The sequence below is a fragment of the Bufo gargarizans genome, chromosome 1 (genome assembly GCF_014858855.1).
Source record: "Bufo gargarizans isolate SCDJY-AF-19 chromosome 1, ASM1485885v1, whole genome shotgun sequence".
Taxonomy (NCBI): domain Eukaryota; kingdom Metazoa; phylum Chordata; class Amphibia; order Anura; family Bufonidae; genus Bufo; species Bufo gargarizans.
This window is the reverse complement of record NC_058080.1, coordinates 3608379-3631363: the sequence shown is the minus strand read 5'-3', so window position 1 is coordinate 3631363 and position 22985 is coordinate 3608379. Positions and strand designations below refer to the sequence as shown.

At 47.7% G+C, this 22985-nt stretch overlaps 1 protein-coding gene across 1 annotated transcript in view; it reads right to left on the bottom strand.

Annotated features, from left to right (window-relative positions):
• NCAPG (non-SMC condensin I complex subunit G) overlaps positions 1-22914 on the bottom strand; it is a 44703-nt gene extending 21789 nt beyond the window's left edge. Inside the window, exons 1-9 of the mRNA XM_044278904.1 lie at positions 22759-22914; positions 20813-21013; positions 13586-13814; positions 7782-7927; positions 7594-7678; positions 7320-7512; positions 3456-3605; positions 3170-3310; positions 1110-1233 (exon numbers count right to left, since the gene is read on the bottom strand). Of these exons, the coding sequence (XP_044134839.1) occupies positions 1110-1233; positions 3170-3310; positions 3456-3605; positions 7320-7512; positions 7594-7678; positions 7782-7927; positions 13586-13814; positions 20813-21013; positions 22759-22869 (1380 nt within the window). The 5' untranslated portion in view covers positions 22870-22914. The remainder of the gene's footprint in view (positions 1-1109; positions 1234-3169; positions 3311-3455; positions 3606-7319; positions 7513-7593; positions 7679-7781; positions 7928-13585; positions 13815-20812; positions 21014-22758) is intronic.
• Positions 22915-22985: the final 71 nt, after the last annotated feature.

Genomic DNA, 22985 nt, shown 5'->3' with positions numbered 1-22985 from the left:
ATGTTAGTGTAATAAAAAATAAATAACGGTGTAGTGACCCAATCTCACCATTCAAGATTAGATTGGTGAACAATAAATCGCATTCAGAAATCTACTCATGCATAGGGTCCTCAGCTAGGAATTTCAGCAATGATGCATAAAATGTAACATTTTCTTGCTGCATTGACCCAGAAAAATAAAGGAAACCTCTATAATTTTAGACAGGTAAAAGGGAAATACTGTAATGTACAATTCTAAATCTAGCAATTTTGTCATTAGACAGAAAGCAACAAGGAAGAAAAATACTCAATTCAAGTTATAATAATCATCATAAAAACAAAACTCTGGAAAGGAACACTACTCATGTCATATCCGAGAGCTCATGGCACGCAGGACAGAGGGCCTAAGGGTCTGATCACCGAGTCGTAGGCACTCCACGTGCCACTACATGGGCGCTCCATGAAGCATCACATCAGGACCTAGAAGCAATGCTTCCAGAGCAGATTATGAACCTTTTAGAGACCGACTGCCCAAAGTCTAATATAGTGCATCTTCCACGTACGTCATCATTTAGCTATAATAGCCTGCCTACATTCAATGCGCTGCCTGTGCCATCCATACCGCGCCCTGTGCTGATGAATGGCAGGAAATGTCTAAAGGCATATTGGTACCCCATAGACTTTCTCCAGGGTGCTGGTGCCCACATAGAGGGCTCTGAGTGCTGCCTCTGGCACCCGTGCCATAGGTTCACCACCACTGGTATAGAGGATAGTACCTTTTATCTGAAATACACCAGGACAAGTAATGGAGATAACCCCATGTGCCTCGGTCTATGGCAGCCATAAAACAGACTCATAACCACTCTACGCATGGGCCCTGAATAAGGGGGTGACTCCTGTGGACACTGGAATAAAAAGTGAAATATTGTGTGTCACACAAAGAGGTTATTTTCACCACTTTGGGAACAAAGACATGCCAATATGCAGAAACTGAAATATTTGGGCTAAAACCACTGGTTACAGATCAGATCATAACGAAAAAGTTAACAGATACACAAAACAGAAAACATACAAATCATGACTGATTTATACTCAAAAAGAACAGACCGCTATAAGCAATGTGCTACATACGGTTAGAATTCTGCGGTCATCGTCGTTCAGAATATTAAGTAAGATTTCCACCAGAGAAGATATGAAGGATGTCGGAACATTAGGCATGATGAGTATCTCCTGTAAGACGGCAAGAAGACGTTTCCTGTGGAGAGAGAAGTCATTCAGTGAATATATGTTCCAACATTCACCTTTCCATGAATCCTGCACGTGTCATGGTCGAGAAAGATGCTGCACAGTGCAATGGAGATCATCATTGCTCATCACCTATGAGGTATGGCGCCTGGCCTTCAGGTTCACGTGACCACTGCTAGACGCGTGGAGGCAACACACGAGACGAGTCCAGATTTACCAATGCTGCTGAACGTTTAGGCAGCGTAAAGATGTGCCAGATTTATCAGTGACTGATGCTGGATGATACATCTGATGCCCTTACTACGTTTATACCAGTTATTAGTTGACTTACTTTGTGCCAGGATTTAATGGGATATCTCACATCAGCAAACGGCATTTATCATGTAAGTTAAAAGCGGCTATTCAGTCCCTATAATCACCCCTAGAATGCCCGGGCCCCTTCGCTAGAGCATACTTACCTGCTCCCCGTCACCTGGTCATTGTCATGGCCTGCTATTGGCTGCTCCCGCCATCGTCGGATGTTTTGACCAGCGCGGCGGGGGAGATGCAGTGTTGGCTGTGCAGGGACGTGGGTGTAGGGGATCAGGTAAGTATGCTTTAGAGAAGGGCCCTGGGCATTCTGGGGGTCATTATAGGGATTGGATAACCCCTTTAATACAAGGCACTTACTAATGTATTGTGATTGTCCATATTCCCATCCTTTGCTGGCTTCATCCATTTTTCTAACACATTATACACTGCCCGTATCCAGGCTTTATGACCACTGTGTAATCCAGCATCAGTGGTCGTGCTTGCACACTATAGGAAAAAGTGGCGGCCTATGAGCGCTCTAAGGTCTCGTACACCAGAGAGGCTGGACCCTTTTTCTTACTGTGTGCAAGTACGGCCACCAATGCTGAATTGCAGGGTGGCTGTAACCTCTGGATACAAGCAGCATATAATGTGATGGGAAAAAGGATAAATCCAGCAAGGGAGGCAATATGGACAATCACAATACATTAGTAAGTGTCTTGTATTAACTTCCCCTACATGATAAATGCCATTTGCTGAAGTGAGACAAGCCCTTTAACTGAGAAATTTGGACACCCATTGTCACATCTTAAGCGACGCCTATTACCAACACATCACATCCCACTCCTGCTAGTCAGCAGCCCCTTGTCTGATGAGGTGAACAAAAAGGGTCTAAAACACTTACATAGGCCTCATGTACACGGCCAGGTCTGTATTGCGGCCGGCAAACAGCGGGTCCACGATATACAGGCACCGGCCGTGTGCACTCCGCATTCACTTAAACGGGTCTGCAATCTGGAAGGTCCGATGCCAAACGGAGGCACGGAACCACTACGGAGTGTTCCATGGGGTTTCTGTCCGTGCCTCCGCACCGCTAAAAAGTAGTGGTTACTACAGGCATCCTTCAATTTCCCCATGAACTAGTTTTGATGAATAGCCATTTTGTTTAGCCAATATATTGGAAATCTGCATATTTTGAAGGGTCTCCAATCATATAGAAACAGATTATAGTGCATGAGTGTGCTGCTCTTACCTATGCATCAGATTCCTGTACACAACGGGATGTAAATTGTGATTCTACACAGCCGGCTGCCCCACTGGAGACAGCGCAGTCTCCCAGGGCACAGATATGTGCGTCATAGATTGCGTACTGTCTGTGATGCCGTGTATTCAGAAAGACAGTAACTGTTCACGCTTCTGAACTAGAATAGCTTTCTATAATTATTAATATATTTCAAAAACAATATGTGCAGATTGTATATGAAGCTACACTTCTTGCAAGTTATTTTCAGCGAGACTTTATAGAATTGGCAGAACCTGTGAATAATGTACCTCATCTCGTATTGGACCCGCATACAGCCGCTCAGATCGTTTCAGCATGATGAACTTGTGGAAAGGTAAAGTGACATAACACCCAACGAGCTGCTGTGACCTACCTTCCTCCCTCCTCACTGGTGTCCAGGCAGCCTATTATATGAATCAGTTGCTGGCCTATGAAGGTTTTAGTCATCAGATCTTCAATTTTCGTCATGTCTGCCTTCTCTTCCTCGGTGAGAACAGGGAGCGTACGAAGATAACTGCAGTAAAACAGACAGACTGGAATAATCTACATCAGAACACGGTAAAACAAACACCTTTATATAAGTACTAATAGTATAGAAATAGAAGAACAATGTGGGTCAGGGTCACATGCACAATTCAGTCAGAAATACTGTACTTTACCTGAGCAAATACTCTATATAGACAGCGGGCTCTGGTAAAATCTTTTCTAACGCAGACTCCCCCTCATCGCCCTTTGACTTCAAGTATTCACAGAGTGCCTTCCAATACAACACATTTTCTGGACCCAAACTGTCCAAGGGGATCAGTTTCCTAGGGAAGAAAAACAAATCTTACAACCCTGCACAGATTTGCAAATGTACAGACCTGTGAAGATGCAACAGCAGAAAAAAAACACCTTCAGTCCTAGGTTCCGTTTTCCAGAATGTGATACCGCTATATAGTAATAAGCACACTAACCAGCTGACCCATTATTTTCTGGCACTTCAGTCTAATGACTTGGCTTCCATGATGAATCGGTATATAACCCAATAAAACCCCATTAAACAATATGGTCATTTCCCTCATTGTTGAAGCAGGCTTGACTTGGTTATCCAACTTTTAGATATTGATGATCTATTTTCTGGATTGATCACAGATATCAGATTGGCCGGGCCCCGATCAGCTGTTTGCAGCAGCAGTTGAAATCGGACACGCAACAATGGACGAAGCCAGAAGCAGAAGGCTCCGTCATTGTGCATGCTGGTGTACTGCAGCTCAGCTCCCACAACCGTTGTGTGTTTTGCAGCCTGCAAATTGCAGATGGCGTCCGTGTGCGTTCCGCAATTTGCAGATCGGCACGGACAGTCATCAATATAACTGCCTATTCTTGTCTGCAAAACAGACGAGAATAGGACAGGTTATATTTTTTGGGCGGTCCACGGAACGGAGCAATGGATGCAGACAGCACACGGAGTGCTGTCCGCTTCTTTTGCGGCTCCATTGAAGTGAATGGGTCCGCATCCAAGCCGCAAAAACTGCGGACCAAAACAACGGCAGTGTGCATGAGGTCTTAGGAGAATGGCAATGAAGCTGCAGTACGACGGCATGACCTCTACACAGTGGATGGAGCCTTCTACTTTTAGCTCCATCCACTGTTGTAAGCATCTTCTTGGTGGCGGACCTCCAATGCCAGGATGAATGGAGCGTCAGGTCAAGCATGTGCACTACTGCTCTATTCATCTTTATGGGACTATTGGAGGTACTCCGATATCTCCTAGAAAACAAACTGGAGCGATAGTGCACATGCTCAACCTGCCACTCTTCTTTCTGGATCACGGAATCTCCTTTCTCATGATCGGTGGGTGTCCCAGTGGTGCCTGGGCCTTCAATTACAGGGGAGAACTGGCCATGTACGATCACTCTCTATTAGTGCAAGTCTAGACAGCAGGTTGGTTGCAGAAATATCTGCGTTTGAAGGGAGGTAGTTCCTGCAGAACATACAAGAATGAAATGGTCATGTACTACCGTGTCCCATTCGCAATGACGCCCAGCCACTTGCTGTAAAGGGAACTGCACCACAGTTTACCGCCGGCCCACTGACGTCACGACTAGTATCAACTAGCGAGGGCGGGGCTAAGCTCAATTCAAGTGAACAGAGCTTAGCCCCGCCCACGCCAGTTGATACTAGTCGTGATGTCAGTGGGCCGGCGGTAAACAGTGAGAAGGCCGCAGCGCTGCTGGAGAGCCGCTGCCTTCTCAAACAGCTGGACGGGCGGGGGTCCCGAGTGTCGGACCCCCGCCGATCAGAGGATAGATCATAAGTTAAATGAAAGTGCAGAACCCCTTTAAACCTTAAATTGAAGGAGTTTTCTGAGATATTTTACCTGACCTATCCAGTATCTGATCAGTGGGGGGACACCTAAGACCCCCACCGATCAGCTGTTTGAGAAGGCATTTGTGGTAGCTGTGGTATCAAGCACAGCCGCTGTACAATATACTGCACTGGGTCTGGTGAGCTGAGAGAAGGCAGCGGGGGTACTGCAAGCGTCAGTGCCTTCTCAAAAAGCTGAACGGTTGGTGTCCCACCGATCAGATAGGTCCAACATATGGGACTCTGAAAAGGTCATAAGTTAAAATATTTCATTTCACACAAGTTTCATAACCCAATAGTACAGGCAACTAGGGTTGTTTCGGGTATCAAATTTTCAATACTTTTGGCCGGTATCGACCTCGATTTGACATTTTTGATACTAGAATCCGCTACTGCGCAGTCTAGTATCACAGCAGTATGGAGAGCGATGCTGTCAGCACGCTCCGTGTTCTCCTCAGCAGCACAGGGGAGAAGGAGTCACTCTCTCCCTCCCCTTTGCCGCCGCTGCCAGCAATGAGCGGAGAGAGAAAGGGGCGAAGGAGGGCGCACTGCACCACCAGTGAAAATTAACATTTAATACAGGAGGCTGGGTGCAGGCAGCAGAATCACATAGCCGTCACCCAGCCTCTATAAAAAGGAAGCTGCGATCAGCGGCAGTTAACCCCGGGGGTTAACTGCCGCTGATGGCAGCTTCCTGTCATAGAGGCTGGGTGACGGCTATGTGAGCCTGCTGCCCGCACCCAGCCTCCTGTATTAAATGTTAATTATCACTGGTGGTGCAGTGCACCCCGCCGCCTCCTCCCCAGTATTAAATCTTTGGTGGCGTAGTGCACCCCCCCTTCCCAATATTAAAAGCATTGGTGGCGCAGTGCGCCCCCCAGTATTGTAATCATTGGTGGCAGCGGCCACAGGGTCCCCCTCCTCCTCATTGGCGGCAGTGGCAGCTTCTGATCGGAGCCCCAGCAGTAAAATCCTAGGGCGCCGATCGGTTACCATGGCAGCCAGGACGCTACTAAAGCCCTGGCTGCCATAATAAGCTCCCTGCTGCCGTGTGTACTATGCACAGGGCAGCAGGGAGAGTGTGAAGTACTATTCACCCTAATAGAGCTCTATTGGGTTGAATAGGACAAAGGATTAAAAGATCTCAGGTTCTAGCCCCAAAAGGAAAAAAGTTAATAAACCGTATATATATATATATATATATATATATATATATATATATATATATATATATATATATATATATATATATATATATATATATATATAAAAAAAAAAACAAATATTAAGTATAAATCACCCCCTTTCCCAATTTTACATATAAAATATATAAAACAATAAACATATTATATATTACCACATCCGAAAAGTCCAAACTATTCAAATATAAAAAAAAAAAACTCCTCCTATGTGGTGAACGCCGTAACAGAAAAAAAAATAATGCATGATTTGACAGTCGCCCCCCAAAATAGGATAGGACAGTTAGATTATAGGCTGGACGTTCCATAAAATGCAGAACGCACGCGGCTTTTTTTTTTTTTTTCGCGTGGCATCCAGTATCACAATACTTTTTTATGGTATCAAGACCGAATCTAAATTTTGGTATCGAAACAACCCTACAGGCAACTATAAGAAACTTTGTTGTAATATATCTTAGAAGAGAAAAATGTCTTGATCTCCAGTTATAAGCACCTTCCCCCTCTTAATCATTCACTCTGAATTCCATTATAAATCCATCTTGAGAGAGCAAGACGGACTGTCAGGATCAGATTCTATTATCTCATAGAAGTCTATAGAGAGGGAAGGACCAGCGAGCAGCATAGTGGGCAGAGAGAAGCAGGTATGCTTCAGCAGCTAATATTAGACGTTATGCCTTACCCCAAGTGCTTTATTCACATCTATACTGCTCAGTAGTTAGGGACCAGAATATCCTGTTTCTATGTATACTCTATGGCCACCACCAGCTAGTCTCCACTACCAGCTCAAGTACAACTGAGTATTATTATTATAGCATGCAGAAGGGGAAAACAGCTAGAAAATTAGTCAAATCATATGATGGTCAGATATAGTGCTATCACTTTTGCATAAACACATGGCAGCTTATTCCGAAAAGTTATCTAAAACGACAAGTGCGCTTTAACCATGCAATTATGAAAAATACAACCATCTTTTACCTTTCATCAATGTTATTACACTTCTCCACAAGCTCACTGACAGAGGATAGGGCGAACATTACATTGAGGGCAGAAACAGCAACTTCGGGAGAGTTTTCCACATCCAGACGGTGCAGCAGCTCCAAGACATTCCCCTCGGTGTACTTCAGCCAGGACTGCAGGAGATTCTTCTGCATGATTTCTTTTACAGCCTCTGTAAAACACAAGTCTGTAATGTGCACATTCATACACAGAAAACGGACTACGTTCGCTCTACAACGTTCAGAACACCTACCTGATCGGTCGTTCAGCCCCAGCTGCAGGAGGTTAACCCTTTGTGAAATTTTCAGCGCTCTTATATGGACCTTTTCTGCTAAAACCTATGTAAGGGAGATCAGGAATACACGTGTTATTTGTAAAATGCTAATTGTACATGGCTTATTGTAGTGGCCTACATGCCAAACACTCGAACAACTCCAGTACCTGGTATGCAAGCTTCCTCACAAGCTCCTTCACATCCTTGATTCTCCCAACTATTTTTGGCAAAGTCCTGGCAGATGGAGCAATACAAGACAACACGGCTCTCCGCACTTCTGCGTTCAGATCGTTTTCCAACAAATGCATATAAACTATAAAAATAAAAAAAAGTAACGTTAAGGACCTAATATCAGTATGAACATGGACAAAGCGTACGACCATTACGCTCGCAGAACTGGCACAGTCTCTATCCACGTTACTGAGCAGACGAAGCCAAAGCCCAGTCCAAGATTAAAGGGGTACTCCCACCTTGGACATTGTGGCATATCCAAAGGATTTGGCATAAGTGTCTGATAAATGCAGGACCTACACCTATATGACGAATGGAGGTCTCAAAACCCAAATAGTGAGGCAGCAACCGTATCCAGGCAAATTAATAGCCAGCTGGTCACAAGTGCGTTGGCCTTTGCTTCTATGGACAACCCGCACCCGCCAGGACAACTGGGCCCTTTTCTCCACGTAGGTGTGGTTCCCAGAGGAAGGACCTGCATGCATCAGACATTTATGCCATATCCTGTGAATATTTTATAAAATAGACTAACTTGGAGTGAAACACTGGTCTTATTTTCTGATGGTATCCTTTCTAAAAGGCTCATTTTGTAGATGTGTGTAGGAGGGTCCAAGGAGCTCTCCTTGAGAACTGTGCATTTGAACATGGACTTTAATGAGGGTATGTCAGCTTTTTGATATTGATCCTGCAGATAGGAACCATGTTTACATAGACACACAGATGTAGTTCATCTAATTAAAACACTTTCTCATCCGTATCATTGGGGGACACAGGCTTGACCATGGGTATAGCTGCTGCCCATAAGGAGGCGACACCAAGCACAAAAGTGAGAGCTCCTCCCTCCAGCTATACCCTTCTTACAGTTTTAGCTTAGTGTTCGTAGGAGGCAGACCTCCCTGCTTTGTTTGCAGGTCTGCTGTTCTCTTAATTTTCTTCCTTTTTTTCCTTTCCTCTAGTGGGTTGCAGGCAGCCTTAACTACCTGCACCCCCACTCAGGAGAGGGAAGTCCAGGGGGTACCCAAGCCCGCTGCTGCTCCCCAAACTCCAGAAAACAAGGAGGACCAGGAGGTTCCTAAACCCTCTGCATCCCGCCAGCTTTCGGGTCACCATGTCCGCACCACTCCGGTGTAGAAGCCCTCCCCAAGGGGCTGCATACCGAAGGTGGTGACCCGGCTGGAGCCAGAAAACGCCGGACTGGTGAAAACGCCGGATTTCCCCAAAAGCCTTCCTGCCCCTTCTCAGGCAACTCCACCACCCTCCTGCAGTCTCCAACATTCTAGCGCTCTGCCGGGGCCGCCGGTAATCAAGGCCCCGGCTCCCCCTGCAGCTTAGCTCTTCTGGCTCCCACGGCAGATGGTAGCTCCCGGCCGGCTTCCCTATTCGGCAGGGGCAGTCGCGGCGCTGCCTCCAATTTAAGGGGGGGGGGAAATCGGGGAGGCCTCCTTGAACGACTGTGTTCCTCGTGTTCGCCAGAGGCCGACATTCTATCGATGGAGTAATCGCTCACTCCTCCGGTCCCCAGGCCCTGTGCAAAACTTGGACGCCAGCTGCCTTTCTCCGCTGGGTATAGTTTCTCTGTTCCCGGCCTGTTTGGCACTCCCCTCCCTGCATCGGCTTCCCAGCCTGAGGCTCTTCCGGTCGGTCCCGTCTATACGCGAGGCCCCGACTCTTCTGCCTACTAGACCACGTATTCCGGAGGGTTAAGGGGGCGGGACCTGTGCTTTCTGGGCACAAAATAAAACTTTCACGCCCAGGTCCCTGCTCTACCATCAGCCCTCTGAGCTCCGTCCCAACACTAGGCTTAACCCTGTCAAAGCTGGCGCATTGTGTAAATACATGGCAGCCTCATGTCCGAGGCACCGCCCTCATAGCTCTGCTTGGAGAAAGCAGATTAGTCCTTTATACACTGTAGGGGATTGGGACTGTATTTAATTTTAAACAATATTATTAACCCTTCGAGCTTCTGGTCCTCTGGGCCTAGTTCCTGACCGCCCTATACTTACCTAGCAGGGGAGATGTCATGATCACGAGCTGGTTCTCCCAGGGTGAGGGTCACCACTTACAATGGCTCAGTAGTTACACTACCACTGGTTTCGGATAAGTCCTATCACATTCCCTTCCTTCCTTAGGCAGAATATGTGCATTTACCAGGACCCAGTAAGTCCTTTAGCATTGCCCCTTCTTAGGGGAGTACTTGCACTACAGCTGGATACGGTACAGTTGTAGCGTCACCCTCCTTTCTAAGGCGGAGTATTGCACTACCACTGGGTCCTTTTCTTCCGGTAACATGGCCCTCCTTTCATAGTAGGTGTATTTGCACTTCCACTGGGTACTGTACATTCTGTAGCATTACCCTCCTGCCATAGAGTAATTGCACTACCACTGGTCCCTGTACAGACTGTGGCATTACCCTCCTTCCTTAGGCAGAGTAATGCACCTCCACCGGATGCCATAGGGCCTGTCGCATTACACCCTCCGCAGGCGGAGTAATTGTACGAATACTGGATTGTTTCGTTCATGTTGGACTCTCCCTCTTCTATAGGTGGAGTGCCTTGCACTGCATCTGCATACTTACATCCAGTAGCATTACCATCCTCCTCATGGCAGTAATTGCACCACCAGGGGACACTATACATCAGGTCAGACCCCCCCCCCCCCCCCTTCCACAGGAGGAGCATTTCCATTACCACTGAAACCTTCCATCCTATCGCATGACCCGTCTTTCCTAGATGGAGTATCTGATTGATCATTGACTACCAAGACTACTCTCGCTTCTTTCTTGTCGCATTGCACCCCGTTCCATGGGTGCTCTATGGCTAGACACTGTTCCTACAAATCGCCTTATCCCCAGTCATAGGTGGTCTTTTGGCACTACTACTGGATACTGGGACTACTTCACACGATTCCCTTCCTCAGGTAGTCATTGTATGGATTGCTGTCAGAAGCCTACGGGGCAGCCTATGTCTTTCCAAGGTTTTGTTCCATGACATGCCTTTCCTCGTGCTTCGAGTCCCTATGCAGAATTTTCTAATTTTGTTGGCTTTCATGGTCACGTTCTGCGTCCACATTCCTTCAGTAGGTGGAATGTCTGCGCTGGTTTACAGTTTTCACCATTTTCAGGAGGAGGAGTCTCTCCTCTGGTCCTACAGACCATGATTGCTGGTGTGGCCTCCCCTTATGAGACATTCTTGCGCCCACCATAGATTTTATGGCCATTCCGGTTTCTGTGTCTACTACTGTGGGACCCCTTTACAGGGGGAGTGTTTGCGTTCATACGTCAAGGGGCGACAGTCACTGAGTTCTTGCTCTCTTGACGCATTGGCGGGGGGCACTGCTCCTGTGGGCTATTCCACACCCCCTTCCTCCATGTGTGGTGTATAAAAGCAGTTCTCCCTAGTTGTGCGAGTGTCTACACTTCCTCCTCCCTCAGGTGACACTGTACTCATGTTCTCCCGTTACTGTGTACGGTGGATCCACCAGGCATTATCTGTCTGGTGTTCCGGATGAGATATCTGATAGGCACACTTATTCCTTATGGCGCTGGTCAACTGCACATACCTTGACATCCCACAAGTGGTGGGGTTGCTCATTTCTGGTGTGTATTAGTACGGTCTTCTGTCCCTAGTATTAAATACCGATTTCTATGGTGCAGGCTTAGCGGCTTGTTCCCTTCACAAGCATAGTATCGCCTCTACCTTCTGCTACGGTGACAGCAGGGCATTACATCCCTGCGGAGTTGTGTATGCCCTTATCCTGTGTCGGTATTCGCTTTGTCACAGGTTTTCTTCTGTAACTTGGTGGTGTTCGGCATCCACACTCCCTTCCTAGCGAGAGTGCCTGATGTCATGTTGTCAGCATCGGCATCGTTTCTACCTGTTCTCTTGCCCTAGATAGTTCTTCCTTTTATTATGAGTTTAGGGTCCTCCTTTCCATGCCTCTGCTTACCATTGTTCCTCAAGGAGAGAGACACTCTTATGCACCAAACTCAATGGCCAGGGTTTTGAAGAGAATGCTTTTTTTGATCCAGGAGGACACTGTTTTCCTGCCAAGGTTACTCCCCAATTTTTTTGTGGCTTTTGGGTCGGTTCCACTGCCATGTTCCTCAAGATCTTTTTCTTGTGGACCATTGTCATGCCTGACATCTGGATTCTCTAGACCTGACTTGCTCGTCATGGCCCTGCTAGAGTGTTCTTTTTTCTGGCAGCCTAATATGCAGTTGTTTTTTTTGTCTCTGGCACCCCTACTTCTTCCCTCACGGGGGGCAAGATATGTCACATCAGCAGTTCCCTGGCCTTGATATCCAAACCTCATTTTAAGTTCCTTTTCTTCCAATCAGCGTTTCTTTTTGCACCGCTCCTTTGCACTCTGCCTATTGCCAGTATTTGCTGCGTTAAAAGCTTCCATTTCCCCCCGAGGGCTTCGTTTGACCATTTGGAGGCATACCGCATGTGTGGCCAGGCCCCATCCTTTCGGGTTACTGCTCATTCTGCTCGGGCAGTAATGGCCTCTTGGGCAGTGCATCATGGGCCTTCGGCACTTCGGGTATGCAAGGCAGCTACCGGGTCGTCTTTGGACACTTTTTCAAAGTTTTACAGGGTACACACCTTTGCGTCGTCTGGCGCTTTTTCTGGGGTGTAGAGTTTTACAGATGGCGGTTCTCTCATTGACCGAAGGGTTTCTTTGTTTATGGCCCATCCTTGGGAATGCTCTGTAATGTCCCATGGTCAAGCCTGTGTCCCCCAATGATACGGATGAGAAAACTAGATTTTTGTACTTTTTGTACACGGCTCCCAGCCGTTCTCTCTTTTAATAGGCCTCTTAGGGCTTAGGTGGTTCTGGGTTTGTACATTGTTTGGTTCTCTTGCTTCTCCTACTGCTTTTACACTAACTGTTTTAGCTTTGTCCCTGTAGGAAGTGTATAGCTGAAGGGAGGAGCTCACACTTTTGATGCTTAGTGTCGCCTCCAAGTGGCAGCAGCTATAACCATGGTCAAGCCTGTGTCCCCCAATGAACGGAAGAGAAACAGATTTTACGGCAAGTACAAAAATCTATTTTTGTTCTTTTGTTGATGCGAGGCTTCATTTCTGAGTTAAAATGCTTTTCCAAATATGCAAATTTGGCTTTTGGTGCAACAACGGTGTCACCTTTGCCATCATTGCACTCAAGCGCCGCTCATGTCAGTTTCCAGTGCCTTCCTGGCTGCATTGACAGGGGCAGGCAGTGGCAAAGCAGCCATTGAGAGGCTGGCCACAGAAAGGACCAAAGCAATGATGATTGCACCAAAGCCTAATTTGCATATTAGGAAAAGGTATTATAAATGGGGAATGGAGCCTCGGACTAACAAAAGAAAAACTGTGTTTTAGTCAGCTATGTGTCTATATAAACAGCTGGACATGGGGGTCACTAATGACAGATTCCCTTTAACCTGGACTTTCAACGGGCACGCTCCAACAATTGTGTATGGCAAAAGACGCCACTCAGTTCACTCCCCTGCTAAAACATCATATCTGCTCTGAAAGGACCCTGCTTATCTTTGCAGGACTAGGACGACAATAGCCATTGACTGGTCAATGGCTATAACGGACCACAATCCGACTGGCATAATACAGTTTTGTGTAAGATAGCCAACTGGAAGAATGCCGCCACAATCCCTAAATAATTAACCCTTTAACCATAGGTTCACAGCAGACCATAGGAATTTTTTGTATTCCTTTGCAGAACAGGGTCATGTCATTCTTACCAGTGGTAACTGGGCAGCTCATATCACTTGGGTCCTGAAGCCTGGCCAAAGCCAGCACTGCCTGGATCCGAACATTGGGTACTCTGTCTGTTACGCGAATAAGCATGGCATCCTGTATCTTATCGAACAAATCGTCGTCAATCAAAGCGTTTTCAGGCAGGTTTACCAACAGCTTATAGATGAGCTGGCAGACTCTAAACCGCACTGCCATGCTGTTAACTGTATGAGACTGGAAAAAAAAATAAAAAGGAAAAATCAGAACAGTTAAGAAGTGATTAAAGGTAAAATATTGGGTCCAATATGAAGATAGGTCTAGAAATCTGCTGCTATTTTTCTTAGATCAGCAGCGCCATCTAGTGCTCATAGAGTTGTAAGAAAACTTCTATTCTTTTTCAGATACTGAAACCTAAAATACTTTTACACACACTTATCTTAGAACCGATTCTCAACTTCTCCCATATTAGAAAGATAAAACTCTCATTCTGTATAATAGAGAGGTCAGTTAAAGGGGTTGCTTCATGAAGACTGTCCTTGTAGAACAGGGTCACCACCTTGTGCTACTAAATTTCTCCTGAAGTTACTCTTGTAAAATCAGCTGTTTGTCAGCGACTGAAGCATTTTTGTAAAAGGTTGTCACTGTTGAGACCCCCCCCCTAAAAAAAAATAAAAAAAATAAAAGCCTCCATGTTAAAGTGGTTCTCCAGGAGCCAAGTATCGATGACTCATCCTTAGAATAGGTCATCAATATAGGATTGATGGAGGTCCACTCCCGGAACCCCATGATCAGTTTTTTGTAGGGGTGCACCGAAATTTCGGCGGCCGAAAATATCGGCCGAGAATGCACCTAATCTGTTTCTGCCGATATTTTTACATATCGGCCGGAAATAGCGGGGAGGAGCTGGGGGCCGGTGCGTTCACTGTGCTCCGGCCCCCAGCTCCAGTAGTTATAAAATGTTGTACAATTAATAAGCATTCTATTCATTTGGCCCCCCTCTGCAGTATTACATTCAATACAGCCACATCCTACTCACAGGGCTGTGCTGGCCGGCCGGGCAGACGAGCGGCAGCAGTCACGACTGACGTCACATGCCTGCGCCGCCTCCTTCATTCAGAAAGTAGGCCGGGCACATGACGTCAGTTGTGACGCTGCCGCTCCTCTGCCCGGCCGGCCAGCATTAAGATGACAGCCCTGTGAGTAGGATGTGGCTGTATTGAATGTAATACTGCAGAGGGGGCCTCATGAATAGAATGCTTATTAATTGTACAACATTTTATAACTACTGGAGCTGGGGGCCGGAGCACAGTGAACGCACCGGCCCCCAGCTCCTCCTCCCAGTCCCTCCCCGCTATTTTCTATTAATCTATTAATTGTACAATGGGGTCTGTGGATGGCACTGTTATGGGGTGGGTGGGGGTTTGTGGATGGCACTGTTATGGGGTGGGTGGGGGTCTGTGGATGGCACTGTTATGGGGTGGGTGGGGGTCTGTGGATGGCACTGTTATGGGGTGGGTGGGGGTCTGTGGATGGCACTGTTATGAGGTGGGTGGGGGTCTGTGGATGGCACTGTTATGAGGTGGGTGGGGGTCTGTGGATGGCACTGTTATGAGGTGGGTGGGGTCTGTGGATGGCACTGTTATGAGGTGGGGGGGTCTGTGGATGGCACTGTTATGGGTGGGTGGGGGTCTGTGGATGGCACTGTTATGGGGTGGGGGGGGGTCTGTGGATGGCACTGTTATGGGGTGGGTGGGGGTCTGTGGATGGCACTGTTATGGGGTGGGTGGGGGTCTGTGGATGGCACTGTTATGGGGTGGGTGGGGGTCTGTGGATGGCACTGTTATGAGGTGGGGGGGGTCTGTGGATGGCACTGTTATGGGGTGGGGGGTCTTTTAAAAGTATTTGGGCAAAAAGGCAGTTTCGGTTTCGGTCAAGGGGTATCCTGAATTTTCGGTTTCGGTTTCGGACCAGAATTTTCATTTCGGTGCACCCCTAGTTTTTTGTAGAGGTTGCAGCCTCTACCTAGGCCACTGACAACATTCATTAGTCATATGGCCCAGGTGCAGCTAAGTCCTATTTAAAGGGGTCGTCAGTTATTTTTTGTTCTTTGTATGTTTCTAACTAATCCAATGCAATTGGTTTACAATTGACTTACTTCATCAGCAGTGGCTCCTTTCTCAGATTTTCCTAAGGGTCACATAACCTGTGATGTCAGCCTCTCTCCCTACTCTGATGATGTCTGGTACACAAGCCTGAGGAGCAAGTCTGTGTCTGTGCACAAGACTTCCCTGTGCTGGCCACGCCCCCTGCCCTCACCCTGGATTCTTCAGGAAAGATTAACCCATTCTACCATCCGCAGCACAGACTCAGGGCTGGAGGCTTTGCCGAGTAGCTGCAGACAGTGAAGAGACGCAGGATCCTCATCTTGCAGACAGAGAGCTGACAGACTGGAGGAGTTTTGCACAGCATTGTACAACAGCAAGAAGGGGGAAGATCCTGTGTGTATCAGCATTGTCATTGTACAGCTGGGACTTCTAGTCCTACCCATACAAACTGCTGCAGAGTCACCCTTGGCTGCACTATCAAGCAAAGCCTCTATACAATGTATGGCGCTGTGCTTGGTATGCTGTTCTGATATTGATAAGACACACAAACTTCAAAATGGTATCAATTAAAAACTACCGATTGTCCCGCAAAAAAGTGAGCGCTCACACAGCTCTGTAGATATAGCTATAAAAAAAAAAAAAAAAAAATTATTGTGGGGGGAAGGGGGTCAGAATATGGTGACGTAAAAAAAATATATATATTTTTTTTACACTATTTAGACATTAAAAAACTATACATACCGTATTTTTCGCCCTATAAGACGCACCTAGGTTTTTGGGGAGGAAAATAAGAAAAAAAAAATTTTTAACCAAAAGGTGTGCTGTGTGTTTGGTGGGTTTGGAACTAATGGTGGTCTGTGGATGGCACTATTACTGGGGATCTGTGGATGACGGACACTGTTATGGGGGATCTGTGGATGACGGACACTGTTATGGGGGGATCTGTGGATGACGGACACTGTTATGGGGGGATCTGATCTGTGGATGACGGACACTGTTATGGGGGGGATCTGTGGATGACGGACACTGTTATGGGGGGATCTGTGGATGACGGACACTGTTATGGGGGGGATCTGTGGATGACGGACACTGTTATGGGGGGGATCTGTGGATGACGGACACTGTTATGGGGGGATCTGTGGATGACGGACACTGTTATGGGGGGATCTGTGGATGACGGACACTGTTATGGGGGGGATCTGTGGATGACGGACACTGTTATGGGGGGGATCTGTGGATGACGGACACTGTTATGGGGGGGGATCTGTGGATGACGGACACTGTTATGGGGGGGGATCTGTGGATGACGGACACTGTTATGGGGGGGATCTGTGGATGACGGACACTGTTATGGGGGGATCTGTGGATGACGGACACTGTTATGGGGGATCTGTGGATGACGGACACTGTTATGGGGGATCTGTGGATGACGGACACTGTTATGGGGGGATCTGTGGATGACGGACACTGTTATGGGGGGATCTGTGGATGACGGACACTGTTATGGGGGGGGATCTGTGGATGACGGACACTGTTATGGGGGGATCTGTGGATGACGGACACTGTTATGGGGGGATCTGTGGATGACGGACACTGTTATGGGGGGATCTGTGGATGACGGACACTGTTATGGGGGGATCTGTGGATGACGGACACTGTTATGGGGGGATCTGTGGATGACAGACACTGTTATGGGGGGATCTGTGGATGACAGACACTGTTATGGGGGGATCTGTGGATAACTGACACTGCTATGGGGGGGGATCTGTGGCTTGCACTGTTACAGGGGGGGGATCTGTGAATGGCACTGTTATGGCCTGGGGGGGTCTGTGCATGGCACTGTTATGGGCTGGGGGGGGGTCTGTGGGTGGCACTGTTATATATGTGCCATCCACAGACCCCCCAGCCCATAACAGTGCCATGCACAGACCCCCCCAGGCCATAACAGTGCCATTCACAGATGCCCCCCCCCCCCTGTAACAGTGCCATCCACAGATCGCAATCCGAACCGCCCCCCCTCCTCCCGCCCGCCCGCCGCACAAAATATAAGTTGTCATATTGAATTAATAGTTATTAAACATGCCCCCCAACTCCTATTACTACCTTTCATCCTAATCGCTGCTGTAGAAATCAGGCAGGCAGGACGGCCGGACGGCGCGTCTCACTGACGTCACTTGCCTGCGCCGCCTACTTAATTCATAAAGTAGGCGGCGCAGGCACGTGACACGAGTTACGCTGCCGCCCGCCCGCCTGGCCTGAATTCTACAGCAGCGATTAGGAGGTAAGGTAGTAATAGCAGTTAGGGGGCATGTTTAATAACTATTACTTCAATATGAGATCATATATTAGCATACCGGAGCGGCGGGGCGGTGCTATACTACACTGACTGCACCGCCCCGCCGCTATTGCCGGCCCCCAGCTCCTCCCAGTCCCTCCCCGAGTCCCCGCTCTGCTCATACATCGCTGCCAGCGATGTAAAAGTGGCAGCATTCGCCCCATAAGACGCAGGGGCATTTCTCCCCCATTTTGGGGGAAGAAAAAGTGCGTCTTATGGGGCGAAAAATACGGTATGTGGTATTGTTGTAATCGTACAGACTCAGAGAATGAAGGGCATGGGTCAGTTTTGCTGCAAACAGGACGCAAAACTGTGGAGGATTTGCGGTTTTTTCCAATTCCACCTCATTTGGGATTATTGTCCCGCTTCCTACTACATTATATGCCATAATAAATGGTGGCATTAAAAAGTACAACTTGTCCCGCAAAAAATAAGCCCTCATACAGCTATGTGGACGGAAAAAATTAAAATAAAGTATTGGCTTAAGGAAGATAGGGAAGAAAAATGAAAACGCAAATACGAAAACCTCCAGTATCCTAAGGGTTAATACCGGATGGTATCTCCTAATAATGGTGCATTCACACGACCGTAGTGTTTTGCAGTCCGCAAATTGCGTATCCGCAAAACACGGATACCGGCCGTGTGCGTTACGCAATTTACGGACTGCACATGGCCAGCGCCATATAGAGAATGCCTAAGCTTGTCCGCTTAGGACATGCTCTATCTTTTTTGCAGGGCCACGGAACGGAACAATGGATGCGGACAGCACATGGTCGTGTGCATGAGCCCCAACGCTGCAAGCAGTGTTTTTCTGTTCGCGATGTGGTGCGAAGCAAGACGGATCCGTCCTGACTCACAATGTAAGTTAATGGGGACTGATCCGATTTCTCCGACAATCGAAAACGTATCCATCTCTCATTGACTATCAATGGAGTACATGACGGATCTGTCTTGGCTATGATAAATATAATACAACCGGATCCGTTCATAACTGATGCAGACTGTTGTATTATCAGTAACGGAAGCGGCTTTTGCTGATCCCTGCCGGATCCAGCAAAAAAGCTAGTGTGAAAGTAGCCTTAGACATCCTCGAAGGAGGAGAGATCTGGTGATCTAATTGGCCAGGAGAGCTGCTAGATACCATGATGAGCATGTTGTGTAGTTCTGGCAGCAGGTGTGATATTTTTGTTAGCATGATTGACTTATGGTCTGGGAGATACCAATCTACCATAACTAGTATGTTACCAAATGTCTTATCTGAGCGCATATAATGCGGTGCAGTCTCTTCCTTCCCGTAGTAATTATAACCACAGAATTCATTACATGTGACTACCTACCCTATTCTTAAAGGGGGACACTGACGGCATTCCACTTAGATAAGTCATCAATGTTAGATAGGAGTAGGTCTCAAAAGGTGGGACACACACCTATCTAAAGAAAGGCGCACCTGGAGCGAAAGAGAGCACTGTGACACATGCATGGCATGCTCACCAGAATGAGAGTCCCGAAAATAGCTGAAGAGGGAGCTTTTCTATTTTTTAAAAGTCCTATAGCGGTGCATGCTCGTCTCAGAGATGCCGTTTTGGAGATAGGTCCCAGTGGTGGGACCCACATATCTGTCAGAGATGGCATTTCGTAGCAACATGCCATCAGTATCCCAGATGGGAATAACCCTTTAAGGGTGTGGACATTGCTATGCAACAGGTCATATCTGTGGCTGTGCAGCCAATGCAGTCATGCACTTCTAGCCAAAAAAGCTTCAATTCTAAGACCCAAGTAGAGGAACAAAGTGTTAGCAAGTAGCAAAGAAGGCCCTTGTCACGTGCCGGGGGTCCAAGGCAGACCTCCGGGACATCAGGGAACCGGTATACAGGTAAAACGGACCGGCAGCAACATATAGCAAGAACTGCATCAAGAGAAACAGATGTATGCACAGGCGCACTACACGGAACAGCGGGTGTGGACCCACTGCGCCACTGACTGACAATACTCTGGAGGGGTGTGACTAAGCAACACCTGGTATTCACTAGAGTCTCCGATGGGGAGGATAGACTTGCCAGGGGCTACTCCAGAGCGTAAACAGAGTCAGTGGCAGCTGGTCCAGACAGACCAGGAGGTACCCGAATTAGGTACCGACAGGAAGCATAAACATACGGGCACAGACAGACGTAAACAGGAGCAACGGACTATACGGAGAACCACAGATCAGAGATACAAAGCACAGAACAGGCCTAGAGCAGAGACAGAAGCAGTTACCTGCGCTGCAAGCAGTAGAGGCTAAGCGGCCCCCAGGCAGAGCATGGGCAATCCCCCTCCGGGGACCACAGGAACCCTCTCCCGAAGGCAGGACGGAACAGGCAGACATGAACAGAATTACAGAACAGAAGCCAAAGGCACTACAGGACAGACATGGGACAGGAAACATCGGAAGCCAGAGCACAACCAACCGGCACCACAGGGAAACAACCTCCCGTGACACCGCAGAGACGGGGAGAGCAAACATACACAGGCGGTTCACTGATACCGCAGCCAGCACGTAACCCCTAGCAACCAGCCTGCACAGGATTTTGGCCTGCAGCCAGTACGCAAGGGCGCATGCAGCCAGCCTACACGGAAAACGTCACCGTGGACCGCACTGCGACAGCCCTGATGTGCAATTATCTTGAAAAATAAGACAAATTCAGCCCAGAAATGCCCAGGTTGGGGTTTTTCAGCATTCTGTAGTAGCAGCACCCAGGAGAATCCCGATTTTCACTTGCCAAACCTGAAGGAACAGATGAGATGACATCTACCTGAAGGAGGAAGTTAAAGAGGAAATTCACAGGGGAGTTTTCTTCATCCATTTCGTCCTCTTCCTCACAGCTGTGGAACGAAGTCACAAACTTGGCCACAAAATCCATCACTCTTTCTACTGCAGGTTCCCTCCTGTAGACTATTAAAGGATACTTCAGGTAATGAATGAATTCCTCCAGGAAAATGGACTTATCTTCCATCTGAAACAAAAAGTCAGAATCCTTAAATCCTACTGAATAACAGCATCACAGAGTAAGGCCTCATGCACACGACCGTTGTGTGCATCCGTGTCCGCTGTTCCGTTTTCCGTGATTTTCTGCGGATCCATTGACTTTCAATGGGTCCGTTGAAAACTCGGAAAATGCACCGTTGGTCATCCGCGTCCGTGATCCGTGTTTCCTGTCCGTCAAAAAAATAGGACCTGTCCTATTTTTTTGACGGACAACGGTTCGCAGACCCATTCAAGTCAATGGGTCCGTGAAAAAACACGGATGCACACAAGCCTGTCGGATCAGTCCTTGCCAGGAGCAGCCGGCAATCCGTCCGGCCCCATCGAGTATAATGGGGTCCAGCCGCAACCAGGCAAATACGGCAAGTAGCGGCTGGACAAATGCAGACGTTTTCGTCTGGCTGCTCCTGGCGTGGTCGTGGGGTCTCACAGCTTCCTGCTCTGTGCTTTCCAAGGATTCACAGTGGATATAATGGATGTATTTTAGATAATGACTTTGGGTACAGTAGTGAGTATACTACAACGTCCCCGCGATCATACAGTCAGTTTGGGTCAGGGGGGCTACAGTTGGCCTGGGAGATGCAGCCGACACACGGACTGATCACGGTCATGTGAATCAGCCCTAAGGCTATGTCCACACGTGACAAATGCTGCAGATTTTCATATGGCAGCAGCGTACAGTACTGCAGCGGAGAAGATGAAGAACACGGCCAATCACATCAGGCGGTACATGAACCTTTCCTGCGGATTCTCAGACGACCCCTATATGACGTTATTTCACTGTATCCTGCATGAACATAACGCACTCTGGATACAAGAAGACATCTGGTTACTAAGGGTACTTTCACACTTGCGTTTTTCTTTTCCGGCATTGAGTTCCGTCCTAGGGGCTCAATACGGGAAAAGAACTGATCAGGCATATCCCAATGCATTCTGAATGGAGAGCGATCCGTTCAGGATGCATCAGGATGTCTTCAGTTCAGTCTTTTTGACTGATCAGGCAAAAGAGAAAATCATAGCATGCTACGGTTTTATCTCCGGCGAAAAAAACTGAAGACATGCCTGAATGTCGGATCCTGGATCCATCCTTCCGGTCTGCGCAGACCGAAAAAAAGGTGAAAAAAAAATAAGTGTCGGATCAGTCTTTCCGGATGACACCGGAAAGACGGATCCGGCATTTCAATGCATTTGTAAGACGGATCAGGATCCTGATCAGTCTTACAAATGCCATCAGTTGGCATACATTTTGACGGAACTGCCTGACGGATCACTCTGCCGCAAGTGTGAAAGTAGCCTAAGTGTGCGCTCGGCAGGTATTTTCCCTGCAATGACAGAAGCACAAGAAGACATAGCGGGTGTAAAGTAGACACCCATAACAACCAATCAGATTCCTCCTTTCATTCTGAACTGCTCCTTTCGAAAATGAAAGGTGGAATCTGATTGGTTGCTATGGGCAACTAAGCCAGTTCTACTTTCGACCAGTTTGATAAATGACCCCACTGGTCCAGTATCCTGAAGGGTAAGCTCTGTGGCCCAACCTACCAGGTGTGATTAGACTACAATGAAGCAGGACCTTGGGGCCCCTCAGACTTTAGGGCCCAAGTACAAATATAACTCCTGTCATTGTACATTCATTAGCGCTCTCATATATTAATATATACATCGGCTACACCGCAGGTCAGTGACAGCCCCCGATCCATCAGTAGATGCACCTACCTGGCCATAAGTGACTCTGAGGGCAGACACCAGCTTCGCTATATTCTGATGTGCCTTCTGCGCCAGATCAAAGGCTTCTTTTATCTGGAGCCCTTTCTTTTCCACCGTCATGTTAGTCGCCAGTGTATTACAGCCGCAGCCCTCCGTTACACCGGATCCCGCCAGCTTTCAAAACCCGCGCATGCGCACTAGCAAATGCTAGAGAGCGTCATGTGATCGATCAGCGG